Source organism: Zosterops lateralis (genome assembly GCF_965231275.1).
Source record: "Zosterops lateralis genome assembly, chromosome: Z".
Lineage (NCBI taxonomy): Eukaryota > Metazoa > Chordata > Aves > Passeriformes > Zosteropidae > Zosterops > Zosterops lateralis.
In genome coordinates this window covers 15,011,549-15,034,967 of record NC_139800.1, presented here as the reverse complement: position 1 = coordinate 15,034,967, position 23,419 = coordinate 15,011,549, and the positions used below count along the sequence as shown (strand labels likewise).

General features: G+C 39.5%; 1 protein-coding gene and 1 long non-coding RNA gene across 3 annotated transcripts in view; both read left to right on the top strand.

Annotated features, from left to right (window-relative positions):
- LOC310922625 overlaps positions 1 to 23,419 on the top strand; it is a 275,851-nt gene that overhangs the window by 116,941 nt on the left and 135,491 nt on the right. The gene's annotated exons all lie outside the window — the stretch shown is intronic.
- The window catches only part of PARP8 (poly(ADP-ribose) polymerase family member 8), a 115,823-nt gene that overhangs the window by 1,131 nt on the left and 91,273 nt on the right, over positions 1 to 23,419 (top strand). The window contains exon 2 of the mRNA XM_083883305.1: positions 338 to 392. Within this exon, the coding sequence (XP_083739431.1) occupies positions 338 to 392 (55 nt within the window). The remainder of the gene's footprint in view (positions 1 to 337; positions 393 to 23,419) is intronic.

The following is a 23,419-nucleotide window of genomic DNA, read 5'->3' as shown; positions in this document are numbered from 1 at the left end:
CCCGCCGCGATCGGGGCCCTGCCCGTGCCAGCGGCGCCCCCCGGGGAATCGCGGCTCCCGGCGGGGCCGGAGCGGGGCCGGAGCGGGGAGGCGCCGCAGGAGCCCGGCTGTGGGCTGGCTGCTGCCTGTTGCCGTGTGTGACAATGGGATTCCCTGCCGTTGCCATAGCGCCGGGCACTTGTTGCGAGGGGCTGGGGGGAGATGCTGCATTTCCTTCGGCTCACCCCGGCTCCCCCCCCGCCGCCCCCGTGTCGGGAGCTGAACGCTGCTCCGAAAAACCTCGGTGCTTCAGCCAAAATAGAGACAAGTTGTAATAAAGCAGCTCTTTGTCTTTCAGATTTCAGGTACTCAGACTCCACCTTTACCTTCACCTATATTGGAGGCGCCAAAAGGTACTTTTTTAACAGTAATGTCTCAATTTCCCGGTGGCAGTAAAATGCAGTGGTTCAATAACGTGGCAAGGTTTGTTTTTTTTTTTTTCCTTATCTTTTGCAAGAAGGATGATTAAATCATCGGCCTTCATGCAAACGTAAACTGAGGAAGAGGTGTGGAGGGAGGTGATGATCCTGGTCCTTAGAGGTTCATTCTCAGAGTCCTGCTCTGTGAAGCTTTTTTTTTTTTTTTTTCCCTCCATTTATGTAGAGATGTAGAATTCCTGCCGTATATAAATCTAACAGAAACATTGCAAGGCATCAATGTATGGTGTAAGGTTAATTCATGTTAAAAAAACTGGGAAAAGTTATGATTGTAGTAACAAATAGGCCAAATTTCACATCAGCAGCTTACTTGGATCATGAGAGCCATATTTGGTCCCATGGCAGATGCAAGGCCGTCTGCAGTTGGCCAAATTAAATTCCTGAGACATTAAATGAAATGTCAGCATAACTTAGAAGGCTTAAAAATGTTGTATTGAATGCTTAAATATTATTTTTAAGTGGATCCAAGCTTGTGGTTATGAATTGGATTGTACCTGTACACATTTTCAAAATATATTTCAACATTTGTTGTGCTTGACAGTTTTCGAAAGGAAGTATATGTAGATACTTGAACCCATTCTTTCACTTTCCATGATTGTTTTCATGTACTTAATAAGATGGTAAAAGTACATGGGAAATTTTTCTTTTTTAGCTATATTTTTAAAATTCGATACAGCAAGAAGTTTTGTGTTTATTTTTTTGGTTCCTTTTTTTTTAGCAATTCGGTTTCTCTGGTATCTTTTTCAGTTATTTTTCTTTGGCAGGGTGTACATCACATTAAAGTACTGCATTCTTTCGTATTGTTTGCAATTGAACCTGTCAGCGGAGGCAGCAGCCATCAATGCTCCCTCTGTGCCTGCTTTAGGGTCTGGCTGTAGGACCAGATCCCAGATGGTCCTAAGGCTTCAGGATTGCTCAGAAAAATGTTTTCCCATCTCTCTGCCCTACCACTTCTACTGAAGGAAAGGACAACTAATGTAATTTTCAGTGAAATAGAATATTTCACACAGTAGCTGAGAATCAGTGTATTTTTAGGTTGCTCATAGTATACTTCTGTCTTCAGTATTTTAATATATGTTTTGTTTCGTTGTGGTTTTAAGACAGTTTCGAAAGGATTGATACTGAAACACAGGCCTCACCTGACATAAGCACCCTTGTGTTGGTATGAATTCACAAAACCTTAAAGCTGTGCCTGCCGTGTTTATCTGCTCTTCTGCAAGTAGGGCCTAGCCCTGGTGAGCTAGGCTGATACGAAGGGAGAGGCAAGTTAACAGTCTAAAGGCTAGAAAAATCCAAAGTGGTAAGTCTTGTCTTAAAAAAATATAGAAAGCAGATAGAAAATCGAAGCATGTAATCAATAAAGCTCAGTTATAGCAAAACATAATACCAGTTGTTGAGAAAGATGAGGCAGGAAAAGTTTATAAATACGATTGCTTGGCAAGAAATACTGAAAATATAAAGCCTGTCAGTGAAATAGAAATGAAAGCCAGCTTTGAGATGTAGGCATGGCAGGTAAGAAGGCAGTAATTAGCTAGAAGATGGGTGGAGAGATAACAAACAAAGGGACACTAAGGGACCCAAGGGTGTAGCCCTACTAAGGTATCTGGGAAAAGGTAGATAAGAAAAGTAGTCTTTAGAGTTTAGACTGTAGGATGATATGGTAATATAGTGGTTCTTATAGGCTGTATGCAAAATCTGTAGGTTTTGTTTCACGCTGGTTGGTCACTGTAAATTAGAATATTCAACACAAAAGGAGATAAAATGTAATGTAACAAGGTCTTCGCTCTCTAACTTTATTTCTCTTACCTGGCCCACTTTTACCTCACCTCCCTTACCCCCGCCACCTCACTTATCTCTTTCACCTCTTACCCTCCTGCTTTTCTCTCCCTCTTTTTTTGGAGTCTCTCTTCAGCTAAGGCTGGTATTCGGAGGCAAGACCTTTTTTACCCACGACTTTTGCAATAAAACCACGTGTTCTCTTAAAAGTGTCTCAAGTCTGCAGAGTTCTCTCTCCCTGCCGTCCACAACCAGTTAGATAAATGTGATGAATATGATAGGAACCATCTACCATCTTTGTAACCCTAAGGTAATGAAACCACAAGTTACATAAAATCCCAGCCCTTTAAACTGTACCTTCTAGATAGGCAAACAAACAAGAGTGGATGCCAGAATTGTAAAAGTATAAAAGCCTGTGTAAAATGAACCACAGTCGGACATGCATGTTTAGGTACTGAGCCCTGCACGTTCTCTTGGCATCAATAAAGGTTTGATTTTTTTTACAGTACCTGCTGTGGAGTAGATTCCTTTGAATCAATACAGTAAAAACTATTTATCAGAGACATTATTTGCCATTTAACTAAAATTACTGAATTTGAAAGTTACTTTGAACTGTTCTCGAAACCAAATATGATAGGAAGAAAACAGGAAGTTAAACCTGCCTATTGTTTCCATTTTCTGAGATGAATAAAGTAAAAAGCCTGAGGGCATAACTGATGGCAAACAAACTGGTTTATCAATGTTGAAACAAAGTGTTGGCACTTGCTCAATGAGAAACGGAAGAGGGCCTTACACTCTCCAGCCTTGAATTTTAACAGGGGTCAGCATTTGCTTGGGAAACTGATGATTGAACACCAGGACCTTAATGATTCAAACACAATCAAGGAACAATCATAATGCTTACAGAAATTGGTGGAAGTGGGTTGTTACTTAGAGCACGCTCAAGTTTCACTTTCCTTTTCACATTTTAAGTACGTTTAAAAGTGTTCTGTTAGAGAAGAGTTTTGTGTTCTCTGTGTGCCCTCCTTGTTTATATTGTGATTTAGGAAGTTGTTTTGCAGTTTTCTTGGTGTACATTGGTGTATTGAGTGGGCAGACTTACGGCAGTAAGCTCTCATACATAAAGAGTGTGTAAAATGAAAGCTGTTCAGAACAAAACTTCAGCTTCTTACATCAAAGGTGTGTGAGTGTTTCCTTCTTTAGAGGAGGTTCTTGTGGAGCAGCAGTGATACTGCAACATGTGCAGCATTCAGGCAAGTCCTCAGTACAGGGTCAACAGCAGTGACTTATACATGGTGACAGTTTAGGGGAGCACAAGGTCATCCTAGGACCTTCTTTTTGGCCTTTGGGTGTGAGTTTTTTCTTGCTGACACAGCTGCAGCCGTGCACTTCCTGAACACCAGTTTTTTGATTATTGCTCTCGGGGGTTGTCCCGAAATGACACAGCCTCTTTTAGATCATGGCCATGGACTCGTCAGCCAACCGGCCTTGTTCAGTTGCTTCAGATACTCAGCCCTATGACTTTTGTTTTTCCTGTCCACAGGAGCACAAGCAGTAGAGTAATGGGCAAAGGAGTGGATGTTCACTGAATGGGTGTTCAAACCAAGAAAAGGTTTGAACGAATAAAAGTAGAAGTGGTCTGTAAGGAAGATTACAGTACTTTAGTACTCATTATTAGCCATGCCTGGAACTAAGAGTTTTTCATGCTTTGTTTCCTTCAAATGTTTTTTTTTTTTTTTTAGGTCAGTGTGTAATATGGCCTTGGTTTAGCCATAGTGGTTACATGGAAGAGCAGAAGCCATTGAAAGAAGGCAATCTGTTTGATAAGTGGAGTTCTTTGGCAAATTACAGTGCTAGCAAGTTAAATATCTCTCTGGGTTTTCCATAGCACACTGTAGTTGCCTCTAGTGCCCGTTATGCCACTTTTTGTTAATTTATGAACCCAGAGCTAGATTTGCGGTACATAGAGGTAGGTCCATGGAAGTCAGTGTACCAGTATTATTCCATTTATTTGTGTTTTTTTTTTTTTTTTTGTTTTTTTTTTTTTTTTTTTTTCTTCAGACTGTTAAGTTTATCTGTGTGTGATTTTTTTTTCTTGGGATCAGCTTCTCAGACTTTATCTGATTTTTCCCTTGTTGCTTGGATTGATTGTACAGCCTCTTCTGCACTTTTGAGTTATTAAGGTAGTACATAAGCATGCTGCAGATCCATCCAAATAGATAAGCCTGATAGAGAGAACATTTATTATTGCTTATGTAGACTTAACCTGTAATCCTGTAGTAAAGTAGTAATAGTTCAGACAATCCTTTTAGATTGTATTCCTTAATGCATTGTGTTCACGCTTCCAAATTATTAGATGTTTGTCACTGCAGAGATGTGACCTGTTTTGAGAAGGTTGTATTTAGGAATTTATTAGTAAAAGCACGTCTTTGTGCATAATGCGGGCACTAAATAGAGGGCAGATTGTTCATCAATTTAATATTTTTTATTACATTGTCAGAAAGCAATAAGTAGGTTGATTTCTTATGAAAAGAGGTGTTCAGTCAGGTGCTGTGACTGTGCAAGATTTACTCTCCTTTAACTATATCTAGAAGAAAATCTAAAAATTACTATATTTCTAATTTTTTTTCTGCAAGATCTAAACCAGATATTAAATTGTGAATGTGTGGAATTCTTACTTTTAAAAGAATCTCTGATTTCCTTTTTCTGTCCCTGTATGAAACACTATTCTTCCAGAAACCGTGCAGACTGAACAGATCTGCTGATCTCTCATCTTTCAGATAAAAATGCATGGTGCCCTGAAGTTGTTTTCACTTTATATGTCATTTGACATGCTTTACATAGAAACAGTTCTTGGTTGTCCTGAAAAAAGATATTTTCTCTTTGGTATTTTTCTCACTCTGCTATTTTTTTTCCCTGAGGCTAAACAAGGACATCATATCAGTCCTGAAATACTGCTTCGTTCAAATACGTTCTTAACTCTCATTGGCAGCGAAGGACAATGACGATAAGGTTGTGCATGAAAACTAATAATGAGATCTAATACTGCAGCATATTGCAAATAAACTAGATAACACCTGAACATACAGATTAATTTTGCCAGCAAAGTTCTCATCTGTTCATGCAGTGGACTTACGTTCTGCCTTCTGTGCTTCAGCACCATGATTGTAACAGTGGCAGTTCTGAAAAAGCAAGGAAATTTTTGCCTGAAGTATTAATTTATTTTTGCTTAAAATAATGCCAGTTTCTTATCTTACATGGTTTTAATTTTGAATATTTGGCTTTTTGTGTTTTATTCAGGAGGTTATTGTAGTACCAGAAGCTCTCGTAAAAAGATGAGTTTATTTCCACTTCTCTGTAGTAGTGAAGCATTTCACAGATAGGGAACTGTGCCACTGAAAGAGTGAATAAATTGCTCGTAACTTCATAGCTAGATATTAAACCATTATCTGAACTTCTAGCACATTATGTCCATTAGGTATTTAAACCACTTGACAACAAATAGGTACAGATAAATTTTTTCTCTTTTTTTATGGTATGCTCTATTGCTGCTTCTGTGGACTTACGAAACTGCCTGCATGAGAGATTCCACTTGGTGAAGAATTTTGAAATTCTGGTGTAACTCTGATAACACTAAAGTCTTTGGTACACAAAGTCATAAAGAAAAATGTGTTTGGGCTAAATGATGTGTGTTTTAATATTGATATTCAATTTATGTAAAATATAGGAAAAAAGAGAAAACTGAAAAACAGTTTTTAAGCTAAAACATATAATTGTGTCCATCAGAAAATACCAAAATGGATCACATTTGTTTGGTTGGTTTTCTTTATTTCCAAAATCATGTCGTTTAAGATCAGCATCTTTTGGATTGGACTCAGCTCATCTGTCAGTTTTGTTACATGGCATTGTGCTTACTGGCTCTGCAAGGGTTGGAAGGGGAAGGTTGGACTGTTCTTTTGGAAACAGTGGTAACTTACATGAGATAAAAATGTTCGTGAAAGTATGACTTACAAAGGTGAAAACTTGATTTTAATGTAATTCATTCCCCTGAATGGTTTTAGTTTAGATGTAATCAGTTTTATGCAGAGCCTAGGAAAGGCTGGTGCCAGCAGAGTTCATCTCCTGGTGCTGTGGCTGTATGTAACTTTGTATTCAGGCTTTTAAGAAGGTAATTACATTCCTAAGATCTACTCTAACAGTAAGAGAGGGGTGAAAACTAGATACACAGCTTTTACCTGGCCATCTGTTTATTGCTGTTTCAAAATACCTGGAAATTTCTACATCTTTCAATTTTAAATTTCCCATCAAATATGGTTTAACATTTTTTTGCTGTTACTATGCCATTTCCTATGCTGTTCCCATGAGAGAGAAGTCTGTGGTATAAGAGGAACCTAGCTATAACATGGCAAGAATTGTGATTTTCATTTTTTCACTAAAGATTCTGTAAATAAGGTAATGTCATATACAGCCTTGGATACTTGAACAAAAGCAGTTTTGGGTCAGGTGCTAGTAAAAATTCGGTTCTAAAATCTCTCTAAGACAAAAATTTTCCATTCTATGAGCTTCTGTTAATGTACCTTCAGTCCAACTTTATACCACTTCTAATATTGTCTGTGTGCAGTAAGTACATGAAACCTATCCATACATTCCTATAAGTAGTTTTTTGGTAAATACTGCAAGAAATTCAGTAGGTGTGATTTAACAAATTACTCATCCTAGAAAGAGATCCAGTGAACACAATAGTAAAACTGCATCATTAAATGCAATATTAAAGGGTTGTGAAAAGCAAAATCACTACCACCATTCTACTGTTACTGAGCTTGCCTTATTTTGCTGGGTTTGTGTCTGACAGCTCATTCTTGCCTTGCTATTAAAAAATCTGTCTGAAATTCACTCTGTCCCGATCACTGCATGATGTACAAAACATATACTTCAGGGAGAGCATGGTCTTGTGGAGAGCCTGTGCAGGTCTGGTGAAACAAGTTGCTGTCCTCTTTCAGCTGCCTACTGAGAATAAGAACAACTATTTTAAATTGTGAACCTCTTCCTTTCAGTGAGAAAAATGTGGTTTTAGGCATTTAAATTGATGGTCTAGTTTTCAGAAGTGTCAAGCTGCCACACCACATAGTAGTCTTGGTATTAACATGGGTTGTTTAGCACTTTTTAAAAGCATCACAATTTTTATTGCAGGTGTTTCTGCCATACAGGTGTATGCACTGTTTTTTGAATGATTTCCCAGCACAGAGTTGGGGAGAGTGCCTGAATGTCTTTACAGAGAACAATTTCAGTAGCTTCTTTCTCTACTTTCATCACATATTTTAACATATTAGCACCTAAAAATAAACCTGTAGGCTGTCACTGTTAAAGTGTTAATGTGGTAAGACAAATAAATTTGAAAGCAGAGTTCACTCTGCCAAAATTAATTTAGATCATTTTTCTCTATATTGGGACTAATGCCATTTCTGCCTTTTCCTGTTAGCCTCTACTAATTTCCCATATATTTCACTGCCCATAAATAAAGTGCTGAAGATACCTATTGGCAATATTTTCTATGGATTACTTACTGTGTAGAATGTGAATTCTCATTTGAATCCTAGTCTAACCACTCCTGAGTCAAAATAGTTTCAGCACCTAGAATGAAAGTAAATTTAAACTTGCTGGGAGAGCTCACTTAAAATTAAAGAAATTAAATTAAAGAAATTAAAACTAAGAAAGGGATGAAATATGAGTAAGTCTAAAACAAGTCTGATGTATAATTCTGCTTCTGCATTAAGTAAATCCTGTGGAAAAGGACAATTTATGTCCTTGCTACAGGAGGGTGAAGATTTTTACAGGTATTTCATGGAATATGCCTCATCTGAGGAAAAGCAGCTCTTTTTTAACAACATAAAATTGACTTACAAGGGTAAACCTACTGTCCCATGTAGCAGTAGCTAGAAAATCTTACTGAAAGAAGAAAGCCTGAATAAGCTACAGAATTAACATCTTTCTCTGAGAGCCTTCTGCATGCTCACGTGAGATAATCATCCCACTTCTGTGTCAGGAAGAGCAAGAAAGAGCCTTGAGTAAGGAACGGGTGCAATTGTTCCTTTTACAAGTCAGAGTTCTCCTGGGAGTTCTGCATCAAAAATTGTATTTCTGGATGGCATCCAAGTAAGCCCTGGTATTGCAGGTGCTCAAGCAAGGCAGCAGGCAGAAAACAGCCTTGGCCCAGTGCTGATGGGTGAGCACCTTTCTGTAGCTTGCTTGAAGGCAGAGGATCTGTGTGAGCCTTCCTTGTCTTCTGTCTGTCACAGAAAATGGTGGCATATCCTGGCAATTAGGATGGAACTGAATTGTTCCAAGGGAGAGATCTATAATGCTCAGTGGGAGCCTGTCTGGAGCCAGGAATTAAGGGCAAAGAGGAAGCTCAAAGAAGCAAGCTAACCCTTCATATGTTTCCTTCCAGCGTCTCTGCCTTGATCAGAAATAAAAAGGGCAACAGTGTGTCACCTGGATAATGAATTGTACTGTTTGCCTAAACAGGGTGCAAAAAATGGCCACATACCATTTGTAGAAAGTAGGATGTAATTAAAGGATAAATTCCTTTAAGATTGTGTAGCATTGTGCATTTCATCTTGTGCAGGTTGCTATCTTCAAATCTTGTTGCTTTAAATCAGTGTTCTGTTTTAAGTTTATAGAGAATTTTTCCCATTAAGAGCCAAGCTAGAAGATGTGATCATTAAACTGTCATGCTTCTACCCAAAAAGGTGTAATGTGTTTCTGATAGACAGTGGTTGCTCTCCAGTAGAAAAAAGTGGCTATGGATTAGACACAGTATTTCAGGTCATCAGCTTTTCAGCAAATTACATATTTTTGTGCATGTGTGTAATCATTGATTCATGCCTATTCTTCCTTGCTGCTGAAAAAGTCATCTTGGATAGGGAGTTCTCACCCCAGAATATTCATATGTACAGTAGAATATTAAAATAATTGGTATGTTCTTCTGTCAGTCTGGAGTTGGTAAAAGTGTTGAAACCAGGGACCATCTCATTGTAGTAGAAGTACCTGTTGACAGTCAACTTCTTGATCTGATTTACAGCTCTGAGTCTGGAGTAGTTCTGCTGATGCAATGAGGCCCACTTGTGTGCACAGTGATACTACTGAATACTAGATTTTGTGCTGACTACTCATAGTGAACAACAGTGAGTGATTTGAGTGATTTTTTTTCATCTGAGTGGGGGAAATTCTGGAGACAAGAGTTCTGTTTTCTGTCATCTTTGCAGATTTTCTCATTTTTGAGTACTTTCAGTGGATGGTTGGAGAGCTGCAATCTATCCATTGAAAGCAGCTTCTGTTTCATGCATGCTTACCAGGTTGCTGATGTTACTGAGGGCAGAGACAGATGGCCAGTTGTCAAACTCATGCTCCCTCCTGTCTTTTTAGCCTTAACATCTGAAAACCTTGTTGTCACAGAGTCATCTTTTAAGAATGTAATCTGCTGGGCCACATGAAAAGCCTCTTTACTTGTCATTCAGTCAGAATCAGTATCAGTTCTTAAGCTGAGTCTGAAAATGGTTCAAGATCTTTTTGTAGATATAACCCATTACTTGGAAGAGAAATGATGATTTCTTCTCAAAGGGAAAAAAACTAAAAGGATCATACTGATTTTGTCTATATTTAAAGGATATGAAATCTGATAATTTCAATATATATTCTTGAAAAACAGTGAAAATATAGAAAAAAAAAGTTTTACAGTATTTCAGACCAAAAAAAAAAAGAGATTACCTTCAGGTATTAAAACTTCTGGAAAACATACTTGGTTTATGCCTTATTGCAGCAGTTATGAACACTATCAATAGCCTTCTGTTACAGACAGGGTATTATATAAAGTAGTTTACTGTTTTAATGCAGTTCTGTGAATAATACATGAACTCTTTCATACATGGTTGTAGCTGTAGTAGAGTTACAGCTGAAAACTGAACTTACTAATTCTATTCTTTTAAGAAAGTATAATGTTAAAGAATTATTTTGCTGTGAAGACTTTTAACCATTCTGTAGAACAAAGCTTGTTAGACTTGGCATAAAATCTCAATACTAGGATTTTGTAGGCTCATGCTGAAGAAGGACTACTGTTTTATCAGTGGGTGACAAAAACAGTGAAATTGGATATGTTTGAGTGGCAGCAGGAGAACGTAACCTTTGCCTTTGGTATACAGTCCTGCTTTCTACATTCAGCTGTTGATGGAGTTTTTACAGAAAACTTTATTGTTAATTAAAGTATTAAGTAAAATTACATGGGGTTAGCACCTACCAGTTCAATTTTTGTTAAACTATATTGCTGTGTAAACTCAGGAACATTTACAATTCCATGTTTCAGCTGTTGCATTTTATTTGTTTATTTTGATATTCTATTTTAAAATATGAGTTGTGAGTAATTCTAATACTTCTTTGGTTTTACCTAGATACAGTGTTGGGAAAGATGAGACAGGAAAAGCTTACAAATATGATTGCTTGGCAAAAAATACTAAAAATATACAGCCTGTGAGTGAAATAGAAATGAAAGCCACCTTTGAGATGTAGGCATGGCTGGCAGGAAGACAGTGATTAGCTAGAAGATGGGCGGAGAGATAACAAAGGGACACTAAGGGACCCAAGGGTGTAGACCCTCTCCACCCTGCCAAGGTATCAGGGAAAAGGTAGATAAGAAAAGTAGTCTTTAGAGTTTGGAATATAGGATGATATGGTAATGTAGTAAGTAGTTCTCATAGGCTGCATGCAAAGTTTGTAGGTTTTGTATCTCACACCTGTTGGTCACTGTAAATTAGAATATTCAACACAAAAAGAGATATAATGTATTGTAACAAGGTCCTCGCTCTCTTACCCTCTCTTATTTGCCCCACCTCTCTTACCTTACCTCTCTTACCTTATTTCTCTTACCTGGTCCACTTTCTTTACCTCACCTCCCTTACCTTCCCTCACTCACCTCCCTTACCCCTGCCACCTCACTAACCTCTTTCACCTCTTTTTCTCTCTCTCTCTCTCTCTCTCTCTCTCTCTCTCTCTCTCTCTCTCTCTCTCTCTCCCTCCCCCTCTTTGGGGCTTCCCTTCAGCCGAGGCAGGTGGCTGGAGGCCAGGCCCTTTTTACTCACAACCCTTGCAATAAAACTACGTGTTTCTAGAATAACTCAGGTCTGCAGAGTTCCCTCTCCCTGCCGTCCACGGATGCTCCTACACAGAAGAATCACATTCACCCTGTGAATCACAGATGGGGAGGAAGCAAGTACAGGGAGACTCCAGGCTCTTTTTGTACCTGAATTTGTATCTTACTCATAAGCATTTACTTGTTATGGATAGTCCCTGTTGTGGTGAATAATTGCTTATTATGTTGTTTCCATGTTTAAACATCAATGATAGATACCAAAAAATACTACTTCTCTAAATTGTATGCCCTTATTTAAGGCATGAAGAAACACATTCATCCTGCAGTTCAGCAGAAAACTGACCTTTGCCAAGGGCAACAAACACAAAGTGATATGTCGGGTAAATACATTCTATATCTGGCACTGTCTGGCTTCAAGGCAGACACGGATGTGTGGAAGATGCTGGCCTCCCAGTGGGCTCCTAAGGATTAGGCATTTGCTGTCTGTGAAGAGACCAGGAGTTGTAGTTAAATGAGTCAGGATAAAACTTACAAAAGCTATTATTTTTATGAAGGACATAAATCGATCACCAGGAAAAGGGGTCAGGTAAAAAGGGGTCAGGAAAAGCTGGCTACAGTCTTTACTTATTTCACCTATTAAAAAGGCATAATGAGCCAGCAGGACAGTGAATCAAGTCTTTGACTGGAAGACCACTCTGAAAGGTGGCCTGTGGCATGACAGTTTCTAAATTTCTAAAACACATTTCCAGCATATCTCAGTGTATGTACATTGCAGAACTTTTGACATAAGTACTGACCAGATCATCATAAGTTGCTGGTATTAATGAACATTTTGTCCTTCTTGTGGCTGCTTACAGCATATTCCTGTCTTTATTTTGTCCCAAGTTAACCTGTCTGTTGTACTTTTTGTGATGTAACATTATTACCATATTCTCAGCTAATTTAAATTGACAAACTGCCATAGAATTTGGTAAAGTCATGCCAACTTACAGCATTGCGGACCTGTCTATAATTATATTCATCTTGTTAAGGAAGTTTAAATAGAGCAAAGCTAAATATAAATGCTATCTTCTTTGACTTCTAATAGAAAAGTTTAGTATATGCATGATTAGTTACATACCAAAGTGAAATTACCCATTATTTTTGTTTGCATTTTAGGTGACAAGAAAGGACAAGTTTCATCAAGGCTGATAAAGTGAGATAAAAAATATGGTTTTTAGGAATGGCTTGTGTTAAAGTGGGGAGGACCAAAATGGTGCAGAGATGCCTGAAGTGATAGGGACTTGAGATGTTCCCCCACATAGTAGACAGGTGTACTCAGCAGTGTGACATTTGAGTCTTAGGTTTGCATGTGGTGCAACTCACAGGCAAAGGCCAAGACACCACAGTGGTCTCTTTTTTTGTTTTCAGTGCTAAGCTGAACTTGGCAAAGCCCTGATTAATTTGTTTGTAACAGTGGTGGTTCCACAGGATACCTCTGGCACAAGGAAGACCTTATCCCACAGAAAATACCAGCTCTGCACTCCCCCTTGGGCAATAATGGTGACTTCAGTCCGCAGAATTTAGAGACTAAGTTTGACGCCAGCTCTGGCTATTTTAATTTTGTCTGTGCCACTGGGGAGCATAGTCTCCTTGCAATTGTCTTCCTATTTCTTCCCAACTTGTCATTTTCCACCTTCTTTCTTACAGCCTTTTGTTTTCCAGAGGTACTGTTGCATACTGATTTATTCTGACAAAGACTGCTGGTTGTTGTGTTCATGTTATTGAGGTAGATAGATATCAAACAGTTGATGTTACACAAGTGTGCCATGAAGGTTAGCAGCATGGAGCAGCTGTAGACCATGTATGCCCCAGTTCTTTTCAGTTCAGATACAGATTCTGAAACACTTCTTTCAGTTCTTCAGAAGTTTCACTGGGATAATGGATGCACATGTTCACTGCTGTGTGGCTAGGAAAAAATAAAACAAAACAAAACAAAAATCACTGCTGAAATAATTTCAGCTGCTGCCTGAGTTGTTTGCTGGTTTAGGTTTAAAAGTCCTTTTAAGCTGGGGTGTTTTTGTGATTTCTGTAGTACCTAAGTAAGTCTAAACAGAGATGTTCAGAAATGGTGTGTATTTCAGGTCTTTAATTGCAGATGTTGCACAGGTGTAAGACTGAATTTTAGCTTGAACCAGTAGAAGTTGTGTGCTCTTAGCATTATAGAAAATTAAAATAGAATAAAATAATTTTTTAAACTTGCAAAGCAAATAAACCGAATGTTGCCTGCATGGTTTCCTGTTCTTCATATTACGGGCTTACTCTTTAACAAGCAACCTCTGTGGACCTTTGTGAGGCTCGCTCTAGTAACTATTTTTTAATTCTGTTCCCCTAAATAAAGGAAATCTGATATTTCTATCAGTAACAATGCACAGTTCATTAGGTACGTGGTGCTCTTAATTGTCTCTTTGAACACTGAAGGTTCTTTTCATGCATTTGGTCAGTAATAGGAATGTTCTTTTAGTGACTTTTCATGCATTTGGTCAGTAATAGGAATGTTCTTTTCATGCATTTGGTCAGTAATAGGAATGCTTGATAGTGACTTTTTGCTCTCAGTAATGTTTGAGCTTTTCCTTGATTGGGTTCTGCTTTGATTTATAATAGTATAAGTCACAGATGAATTACTTGTCCTGATAGTGGAGTCCTGGCAGTGGAATGTCACTGTTGGGAACTGGACACCTTGGGTATGTCTGCGATTTTTTTAAGGGTCAGGCTTGCAAACCAGGTTTGCCTGTTGTACAGATCATCAGCCCCAAGGGCAGGGGGGTGGGTGAGGTGTGCTCTCTGTACACAGGACCTGTATTGCCCAGGAAATCTGCTGGCGGGGGGTGGTACCAGTTAGTGCAGCTGGGGAGGTGAGCCATGGACTGTGCCCTGCCCAGCTGTGTAGGTGGTGGGAGTGTGAAACTTGTGCGAGCACCCTCCCCAAAGGCTGCTCTGTCACACCTCCCTTAGTGCACAGGGATCCACCTGCAGTGCTGTCTTTTTCAGGGCTTTCAGAGCAGGGCAGAGAGCCTCCCCAGGTGAGCTCTGCAGTCTGTGGAATTGGCCCTGACAGTCTGCCACAGGAGCTGTGCTTCCAGCAGGCTGCTCTCCTCCACTCTTAAGGGCAGGTGAGACTTGCAGACTAGTGGCAGGCTGGCAGATAGCAAAACCCTGCAGGACTGCTTGGTGGAAGTCAGGCCAAGTAAAATAAGCAATTGACTTCTAAGAAATAATATTGAGGCTGGGGGAACCTTTTGTTTCCAGCAAAAAGCTTGCCAGTAAGTTAGAAGGAATTCTGTAAGTTCAGTACCAGTGAAATCTGGGAAGAAAGGGGTTGAAGAAAGATCATAGACCTTTTTTATTGCCTCTGCTTCCCAGAGGTCTTGGAGTCCTTTAAGTTAAGTGTAAAATACTTGCTACTGAAAAGGAACTACGCAGAAAGTGTATCTTTGGCGTTGCTAATTTTATGCAATAATCTAGCATGAACCAACCTGCAGCATATGCAGTCAGTCCAGACCATATCCAGTGTGCACACAGACATTGATTTTTGGCAAGTAGTGTCAGCTTTCTTGTTAGCATTCTGTCCTTTCTCAGAGCATTTATAGATCTGAATACATTACATCTGAGCTCTTCATAATAAGTTTTTTTTTTCCCTTTCATTTTTTCTGCTTCAAATCTGTGTGTTTTTTTAAACACGCATGCAAATGAGTTTTGCCCTTCATTTCCGTGTTAAGTTGTCACAGTGGCCCTGAGGCTGGCAGAGGTTCTGCAACATTGCTTGGGGTTTTGCTAATGTGTGACTGAAGATGGAAGATCCTGTCACAGGAAGAGGTTCACTGTTTCCTTTTTGTTGTTGCTGCTGTTGCATGAAGGACTTACAGAAGTGAAATCAAGAGGAAGTAGGGCAGAGGAAGACCACAGGTCGATATTCAGCTCTCTTACATCAGTTTAAGGTGCAAGCCTGCCTGTGTGGAGGAAGGCATCTTTATTAAAGAGATTGTGTTACACAGCAAAGACAGAATAAGATGTACTTTCCTCTACAATTAATATAAATTAAAAGACAATAAGGACAGAGAAAATATCTGTTTTCTCATTATCTGTTTACCTCTTATTTTCTTGGAGTGTTTGTAATTTATTTTTAATGGCAGTAAACAATTCTGGCAGGAGTTTGAAGCTGGATGTGTTACGTGCTATAGTAGTGTTAGTTCCTTAAGAGATACAATGCTGAGGTTTGTCTTATTTTCATTTGGAGGGCTGAATATGACTAATACCACACTTCATTCAATTTTTCTAACCAATATTCAAAAAGTAGTAATTTATGCATCTGACTGATGTGTATTCAAGGCTCAGATAGTTAAAACAGTTGAGCTGTTATACCCCTAATATCCTTAAGTTCCTTGCTGGGTGCAGCCCATGGCTCTGCAGTGGCAGATTATGCCAGTAATTGGGACATTAGCTGCTACTGACTGAGTGAGAATCCTTTACAGCTCTCAAACTTCAGTGATTTCAATGTCTAATGATTGCAATATGCTCATGATTAACTACGTAATATACTGTACTGAAAAAATGCTTGGTTGGTGAGGTGGAGTCAGCTGGGGTGATGTTGGGACTTTCCTGCCTAGATTGTTTCAATTTTGAAGTCAGTTGGTCAGAACTGCTAAGGTTTTTATTATTGTACTTGATAAGTTTCATGAGATTATCACAGAAACATTTTCATTTTGCTGCTGATCAGTTGTTGACTGAAACAGAATATATAAAAGGTTTCTTCATTTAGCCTGATGCTCTCCACCGCTGGACTGTGTAAACAGATGAGATGACATAAGCCTAACTAATGAGAAAGCACAATTTAGTTTCTTTTATAAGGTCATTTTTTACCTGTACTATTCCATTTTTTTCAGTTAAGGTTTATTGGAGTAATTGAGGCAAAAATTTAGCTTTTGGCCAAATTTAATTTTGAAATATTTACATTTATAGTTCAAATTGGTTTGATTATTTCTGTAGCTGCAATCATCTGCATGAAGTTGAAGCAATGATACTGGCTTCATTTACACTCCAAGAACCTCACCCAGTATATCTGCTTGGCCATCTATCTAGCTAACCCCCCCTCCTTGCGTTTAAGCCTAGATTTATATGTAATATAAATATATTAATTTAATATAATAATGTTTAATATAATTATATATCTAACGATATAGTTATTGATATAATGGTACATTACTATTACTATTACTATTTAATAGTAATATATTTTTATTTACAGAGGCTCAAGGTGCTCTCTGATTCCTTAGTATAATTTTCATTAAGATTGGCCATGTCACATGGTCCATGTCATCAATAGCATTTCAAGAAATTCAGTTGGCATTATTTCATAACCAGCTGCTTCCTAGTTACGTTTAGTAAAGTGGCAAATGAGCCCGCAAAGATGTCTTAAGAAACAGCATAGTAGAAACATTCACCTTTTAAAATAAAATCTAGAACTTTATTTTCCACTGACGGTGAAGATGGACGAACATGCCAAGCCGGTGTCCTCATAAGAAGGCAGAGGGACACTTGGGTCAGAGAAGCTTACACTTGTTGGTCTTTTGAATAATTTGCAAAATAGCTATGGAACTTACTCAGCGCCTATCTTGTAAGGTGTGCTGGCCTTCCTCTGGTTTCCTGTGCCCTGGAGCTGACAGTGTGGGCACCCAGCTTTGGGTGGGACTGTCAGGCTGCTGGGGAGAGGCTGTGCAAAGAGAGTATCTTGAGGTGTCCCATAGGAAAAGCTGCCATGCTTGTCTCAGGACTTGCACTCCCAGTGAATACAGGTATCTATGCAGGCTCTTTTTGTTTCAAATTATAACTAAATGTTTTGTTCCCATGGTTCCCCTCCATTTAGTGGTGTATGATCCTGATCTGTTTCCAGGATAGAGCTCAACAGCTCAACATGCTGCACTGGCATGAAAATAGAGCCTAAGAATTTCTTAAAACCTCTGCATTGTCAGGTCCTTTCTCATTTTTTACCTTTTACCTTTTCTAAACTTTGGTCTCAGGATCCCTGAAACCTTTTGTAAGGGTTGTTGGGGGTGAATGATTGTGTAGGGCTGCTTGGATGCTGGCAGCTTGGATGAATGCTTTGGAGCAGCAACACAGGTGCTTGGTAGAGAGACAGCTGGTTAGGATTGGAGATGTCAAAGACTTTTTAATGAGCATTCAGTCTTTTGTCTCCTGGGTCAGCTAAAGAGTTCTGTTGGTGAAGTGAAACTCAGCTGAGTCAGTCGACATAGATTTCTCTATTTTTCAATGGAATTTTGCTCTAAATCCATCTTTTAATACAAAGCAGTTGTGAGATTCGTGCCTTATTGTGGTGTTTTGAGTAAAAGTGCATGTTCAGCATATTCTCTGTGTGAGATTCAGGTGCCACTGAATTGTGACATGAGGCCTTTTACATCTCAGATATTTTCTCACATCACAGATCACAGAATTTCTGGGTTGAAAGGGATGACCCACAAGGATCATCAAGTCTAGCTTATAAGTGAATGACCCATATGGGGATTGAACCCACAGCCTTGGTGTATTTAATCAATAAAGAAAAATCACAGTTGATTTTTTGCCCCCCATGCCAGTAAAGTCTGTGCACTGTTATCTCCAAATCTATGTATCTCATTCTACAACTTCACCTCAGGCTGCCTTGGTACAGCATGGTTTATAAACTGTTTCTGCTCTTGTGTGTTCTCCTTCTCTGATGCTATGTTTAAAAAGGTTAGAGAAAATGGAGGAGAAGGTCTGGATGAGATTGTTTTTCACAGCTGGGTGTTGCACTGATGACATAATGTAGCTTATGAACTCAAGCATCTGTGGTACATATATGCATACAGTTGCATTCAGGTATTGGAAATTGTGGTTAAAGTGGTATCTAATGGAATGGGGAAAAGTGACATACCATTGCATCAGCATGAACATCTGTGGATCTCACGAGAAGTGCTCTTCTACCAGTTTTAGACAATATGATTATGCAAGTCTTGTCCTAATGTAGCTTTGGTGTATGTCTGACTCAGTGAATGCTGTTGTCTCACTCCATTATGAAATCTAGAGATGAAAAGGTTTAGTGACATTCAGGGGGTGCCCCTGGCTTTACTGGAGTGCTTCGGGACATTTCAGGAATGATGATCTTTGATTGTCTCATGTCCAGCCTCACTTGTTTCGGCTGCTTTGCGTGTTGGAAATCTGCCTTGGGAGCATGGCTCAGACTAGACACACAAAACCAGTGCTCAGGTGGGTGTGCTGCAGCTGCCTGACTGACTGGGACCCAGAGATGGGTGCACGGAAAGGGATAATCAAGAGGACAGCACTGGGGAAACTGAGGGAGCTGAAGATGGCTGGGTATTAGTAGAAAGGGCAGAAGGAGTGACAGGGAGATAAACATGTGATTTGGAAGGGGAAATGGAAAGATAGGTGTGAGAGCTTGAGTCAGAGAGAAAATGATGCCAGTATGAGCGTGTGAGGAAAGATGGTGTCTCAGGGGAAAAGAAAAGTAACACTCTTGAGAAAAAAGGAGAGTAATGTGTTATATTCTGAGGGAATGAAGCATTCCATATTGAAATAATAAAAATAGTCTAGAAATAAAGGGAAGAATAAACTTTGATGCTTTAGGAAGAAAATGGACTACACAACAGTAAATAGAGTAAAATCAGAATCTGTAAGTGCATATGTATTCAGTGCTGCTGTGTAGGATAAGACAGGTTTTATCTGTATGATGGACAGATGCCTGGAACATCGTATTTATCTTACCATCAAGTTCTTGATGAAAGGCTTGAGGCCTCTAGGTCTGGTGAATAAGTATATATTTTTTTCATGTGGGTAAAAAGATAGTCTTCATTAGTCTCATTCTTAAAAATAATTGGCCCATTTTAGATTTTATTAAAAAAAGAAAGGAAAACCAGAGATAATCTGTTGGCGGAAGTGCCCCCCAAACATTACAGTTTGATCAAATCGTAGGATGTTTTTAATGATGGCCATGATCAGATTCAAAATTGGATTTAAATGAATTTGTGTCCCTATAGCTTGTAAGTGTGATTGCAAACGGTAATATAATCACTAGATCTAACTCCTGGCTGAACTAACATTTTTGTTTCAGGCAAACAAATTAAAATTGAGTTAATTATATAAAACCATTTGGGTGTATATAGCGTAGGTTTCTTATTAAAATACTTTGCTTTCTTGTCTGCAGTCTGAAAATAAAGTACTTGCATATTTGCACACATGAAGTTGAAGCATTTCTAATGTTTGTAACATCTGTCAGTGGGATTTAAATAAGGATTGTAATCCAGATTCACATAAATTTACTCATATAACAGGTTACTGCAGGGAATGATCAGATAAGGGTTCACAATGAGGCCTGCAGTGATGCCTTAGGATTTTAGCTTTTATATTTTTTGTACATTTGTAATCCTCCAATTCGTCAGTGCATAACTCTAAAATCTATAGAGTGTTAGCTACAGCTTTCCCATATTGGTCAGACAAAACAATTCCTCTCTAGGCCTTGGAATCAAGGACACCTTACTGTCTCAGGCCCTGAGAAGTGTAAACGAAAGTGAATCAGGGAGGAGCAAACTAGGAGTAAATGACTTCATTACATGAAGTTGTAATTGGAAAATTTACCCCCAATATGCAAATGGACCAAATTTATAAAAGTGTGAAAACCCGTGACCCATCATCCATTTTTGGGTGTAGCCTCTGGGTGGGCTCTATCTACCCTAAATGTACCTGAAAGCCCTTCAATAAATATAACTACTTTTTATTCTCTTAATTTTGTCTGGCCTCTGTTTTTAGGCAGTCCCAAAAAGGCATCAGCAGTAGTACATGAGGACTGTGGTGAGCCACAGTTGAGTGTGGGTCTGTTGCTGGTCCTGTTATGTGTATTTTAAGAGCAGCTGTCACAATATTCCAAAAGTAACTCCTGAAACAAGACTGGTTATCATTGAATATGTGTTATCCTTAGTGGTTTTCAAAGTTCCTTCAAAGCTGGAGGTGCACAGTGGTTCTGGAACCTACATGAGTTAAAATGGAGAAGGGAGATAAGATAAGAAAAGCACATCTGGATGTATTTGAAGTTTTACATAAATTGTTGAAGTGCTGCTATATGAAGTGCCACTATATGAAATCCAAGTTCACAGCGTGTACTGTTGGGAGCATCCCCCTTTTGCTGTCCCTTTGAATGCCATGGGGCAGCTCAGCCCCACGTGGCACTGCCAGTCACTTGCTAGCCCCAGCCAGAGTCACATGGGCTTGACTGTGCTGGCTGTGCCCTCTCCCAGACTCTTGCACACCCCCATTTACTTGATGCTATATAAGCTCTGCCCTGTGTTACCAGTACTGGTTATCACAGAATCATAGAATGGTTTGGGTTGGAATGGACATTAAAGACCATCTTGTTTCAGGATGGGCAGGAACACTTCCCTCTATGCCAGGTTGCACAAAGCCACACCCAGCCTGGTGTTGAACACTACTAGGGATGGGGCATCCACCACCACCTCTCTAGGCAACCTCTGCCAGTGCCTCACCACCCTCATAGTGAAGAATTTCTTCCCAATACTAATATAAGCCTATCTTCTAATTTGAAGCGTTCTCCCTTGTCCTGTCCCTGTCTGCCCATGTAAAAAATCACTTTCAGTCTTTTTTATAGGCCCCCTTCAGGTACTGGAAGGCTCCAGTGGGGTCTCTGCAGAGTTGTCTCTTCTCCAGGCTGACCTCTCAACTCCCTGAGCCTGTACTCATACAACAGGTGCTCCTAGCCCTGTGATGATTTTTGTGGCTGTCATGGTTTGAAAGCAAAACAAGTGAGAGGCTCCAAGTCAGAAATACAATTTAATAAGAAGAAAGGTAAAAAGGTAAAAATGAAATAAAATAAGCACAATAACACAAAGGACCACTGACAGAGTCAGAATACAACCTGAGCAGGGTGGTGGAAGCAGTCCAGACAAAGTGGTCTTCCTGAAGCAGTGATCCTGTAGAAAGGTCTGGTAGCTCTGCTCCTCTGGGAATCCAGTAGGTAAGGGCTGCTTGCACTGTCCCAGATCCCAGATTATATCCAGATGAGAATGCTTGGCCCCTCCCCCTGGGCAGAGCATCTCAAAATGGGATGATGAGTCGTGAAGTGGGTCCTTGATGGCCCATTAAACAGAGATAACTCCTGGAGGGAGTTACCTGTGAGTCATGGGCATGGCGTTGATGGGCCATTAACAGAAGACAGCCCAAAGGAGGGGGTGGGGCTGGGAAGAACACTGCCCCACTTGGTTTAATAGCTCATGAAGATGGTGATAGAATAAATACTTTGTGTACATCCTACACTGCAACCCAGGACAGTGGCCTTCTCTGGACCCACTCCAACAGGTCCACATCTTTCTTGTGCAAAGGGTTCTTCAGCGTCTTTCCGAGCAACATGAGTTCCCTTTTGGTATTTTGCCACGTCCTTGTTGCAGCCTCTCTCAATCCTACGTGGAAGAGTTGGACTGGCCTCTTCTGGTCACATCCCCAAAACACAGTATTGTAATAGCTGTTGTGAAGAAAATAAACTTGAGCCCAGTCAATATCTGTACAGTACCATACTTTCACAGGCACAATTCAAGGAGTAGGTAGCACATAAACTAATAGGATCTGTGTCAGTCTGCACTGACACTAGTGTTTCTGGGAGTTTTTGTCCCTCCAGGAAGAAGGAAGTAAATTAGTAATTATTCACAGCTCAGCAAGTCCCTTTCTGCCCTCACTAACAACATGTGAATTGTGAACAATTTCCTTTGAAATCAATAAAGTTTGAAGAAATTACAACAAAGCAAAAAGAAGAAACTTCTTTCATCTTTTGTGCTTTCTTTCCCACATCTTAGACTGCAGATCAGTCATCCTCAATTTGAACCTTTACTACATATCTATTTTTGCATAAAATCCTAAAAATATGTTAAAATGCAATTGAAGCATGTTAAACAAATACTTGTCTTTGTTCCTAAGATTGCCTTAATTTCTATCCATCATGTTTCATATAGGTCTAGCCACTAAATCTACATGAAATTAAACTCTGGTGAAATGAGACACCAGGTGCACTTCTCTGGGTTCAGGGAAATCGAGTCAGGTCAGGACAGCATTGTGCATTTTATTCTTCAGAGAATTTGTTCATGTGACCAAGAGCTATTTTCCTTTACTGATTCACTTTAAATTAAATGTTAGATCACTTCTGTTCAATAGACATAGGAAAGAATATGTCTGAGGGAGTATATTATTTAATTCAGATCTTCTTTCTTACTTCAAGACTTCTGGTAGCGATGGCAACCCAGAGATACATAGTACACCTGAAAGAAGGATGATTGACATTTTTATGTCATGTATTTAATTCATCACTGCTGAGACGCTTCAGAATTAAAATATATGGTCCCATTATCTGTTTATGTTTCTTAAAAAAAAGAACAGTGTCTGATATGCATCTGTAGAGCATCCACAGGCAGTAGGTTAGAGACAGCATCTATCTCTGTGCTCTCTGAAGGTAGCATTGGGAATATCAACCCCCCCGGCTCTTGTTCTCTGAAGTTTCCTGTTTTTTGCAAGAGGAATAAGATGTATGTTAATGGCTGCTGCCAGTGCTAGTTTTTTACAGCATCCCTTCCAAACTGTTAAAAATCTGCTGCTGAAACGGGGTGATCAGTGAGGTCTGCGGGCAGTCACATTTGCAGGCAGAGCAGCAGCTCTGTGTTCCAGCTGTGCAGAATGCTGTATCTGAAGGGTAGGGAGCGTGTAATGGTCATGCTCTTAGTCTGCTCTTTGCTTGCATAGGAATCCCAGATGTATGTTTTCTGTTCCAAATCTTAGACTCCTAACCTTGCTCCCATTTAACCATAAGTGCTCAAGGTCTGCTGGGAACGTGGCCTTTCTCTGTCTGTAGATAGATATATGTTACCAAGTCTTTGGGTTTATAAAATATTTGTAGATATTTGACTGTTCTTTCTACAGTAGCTGAGGCTCTTCTTTACAAAGT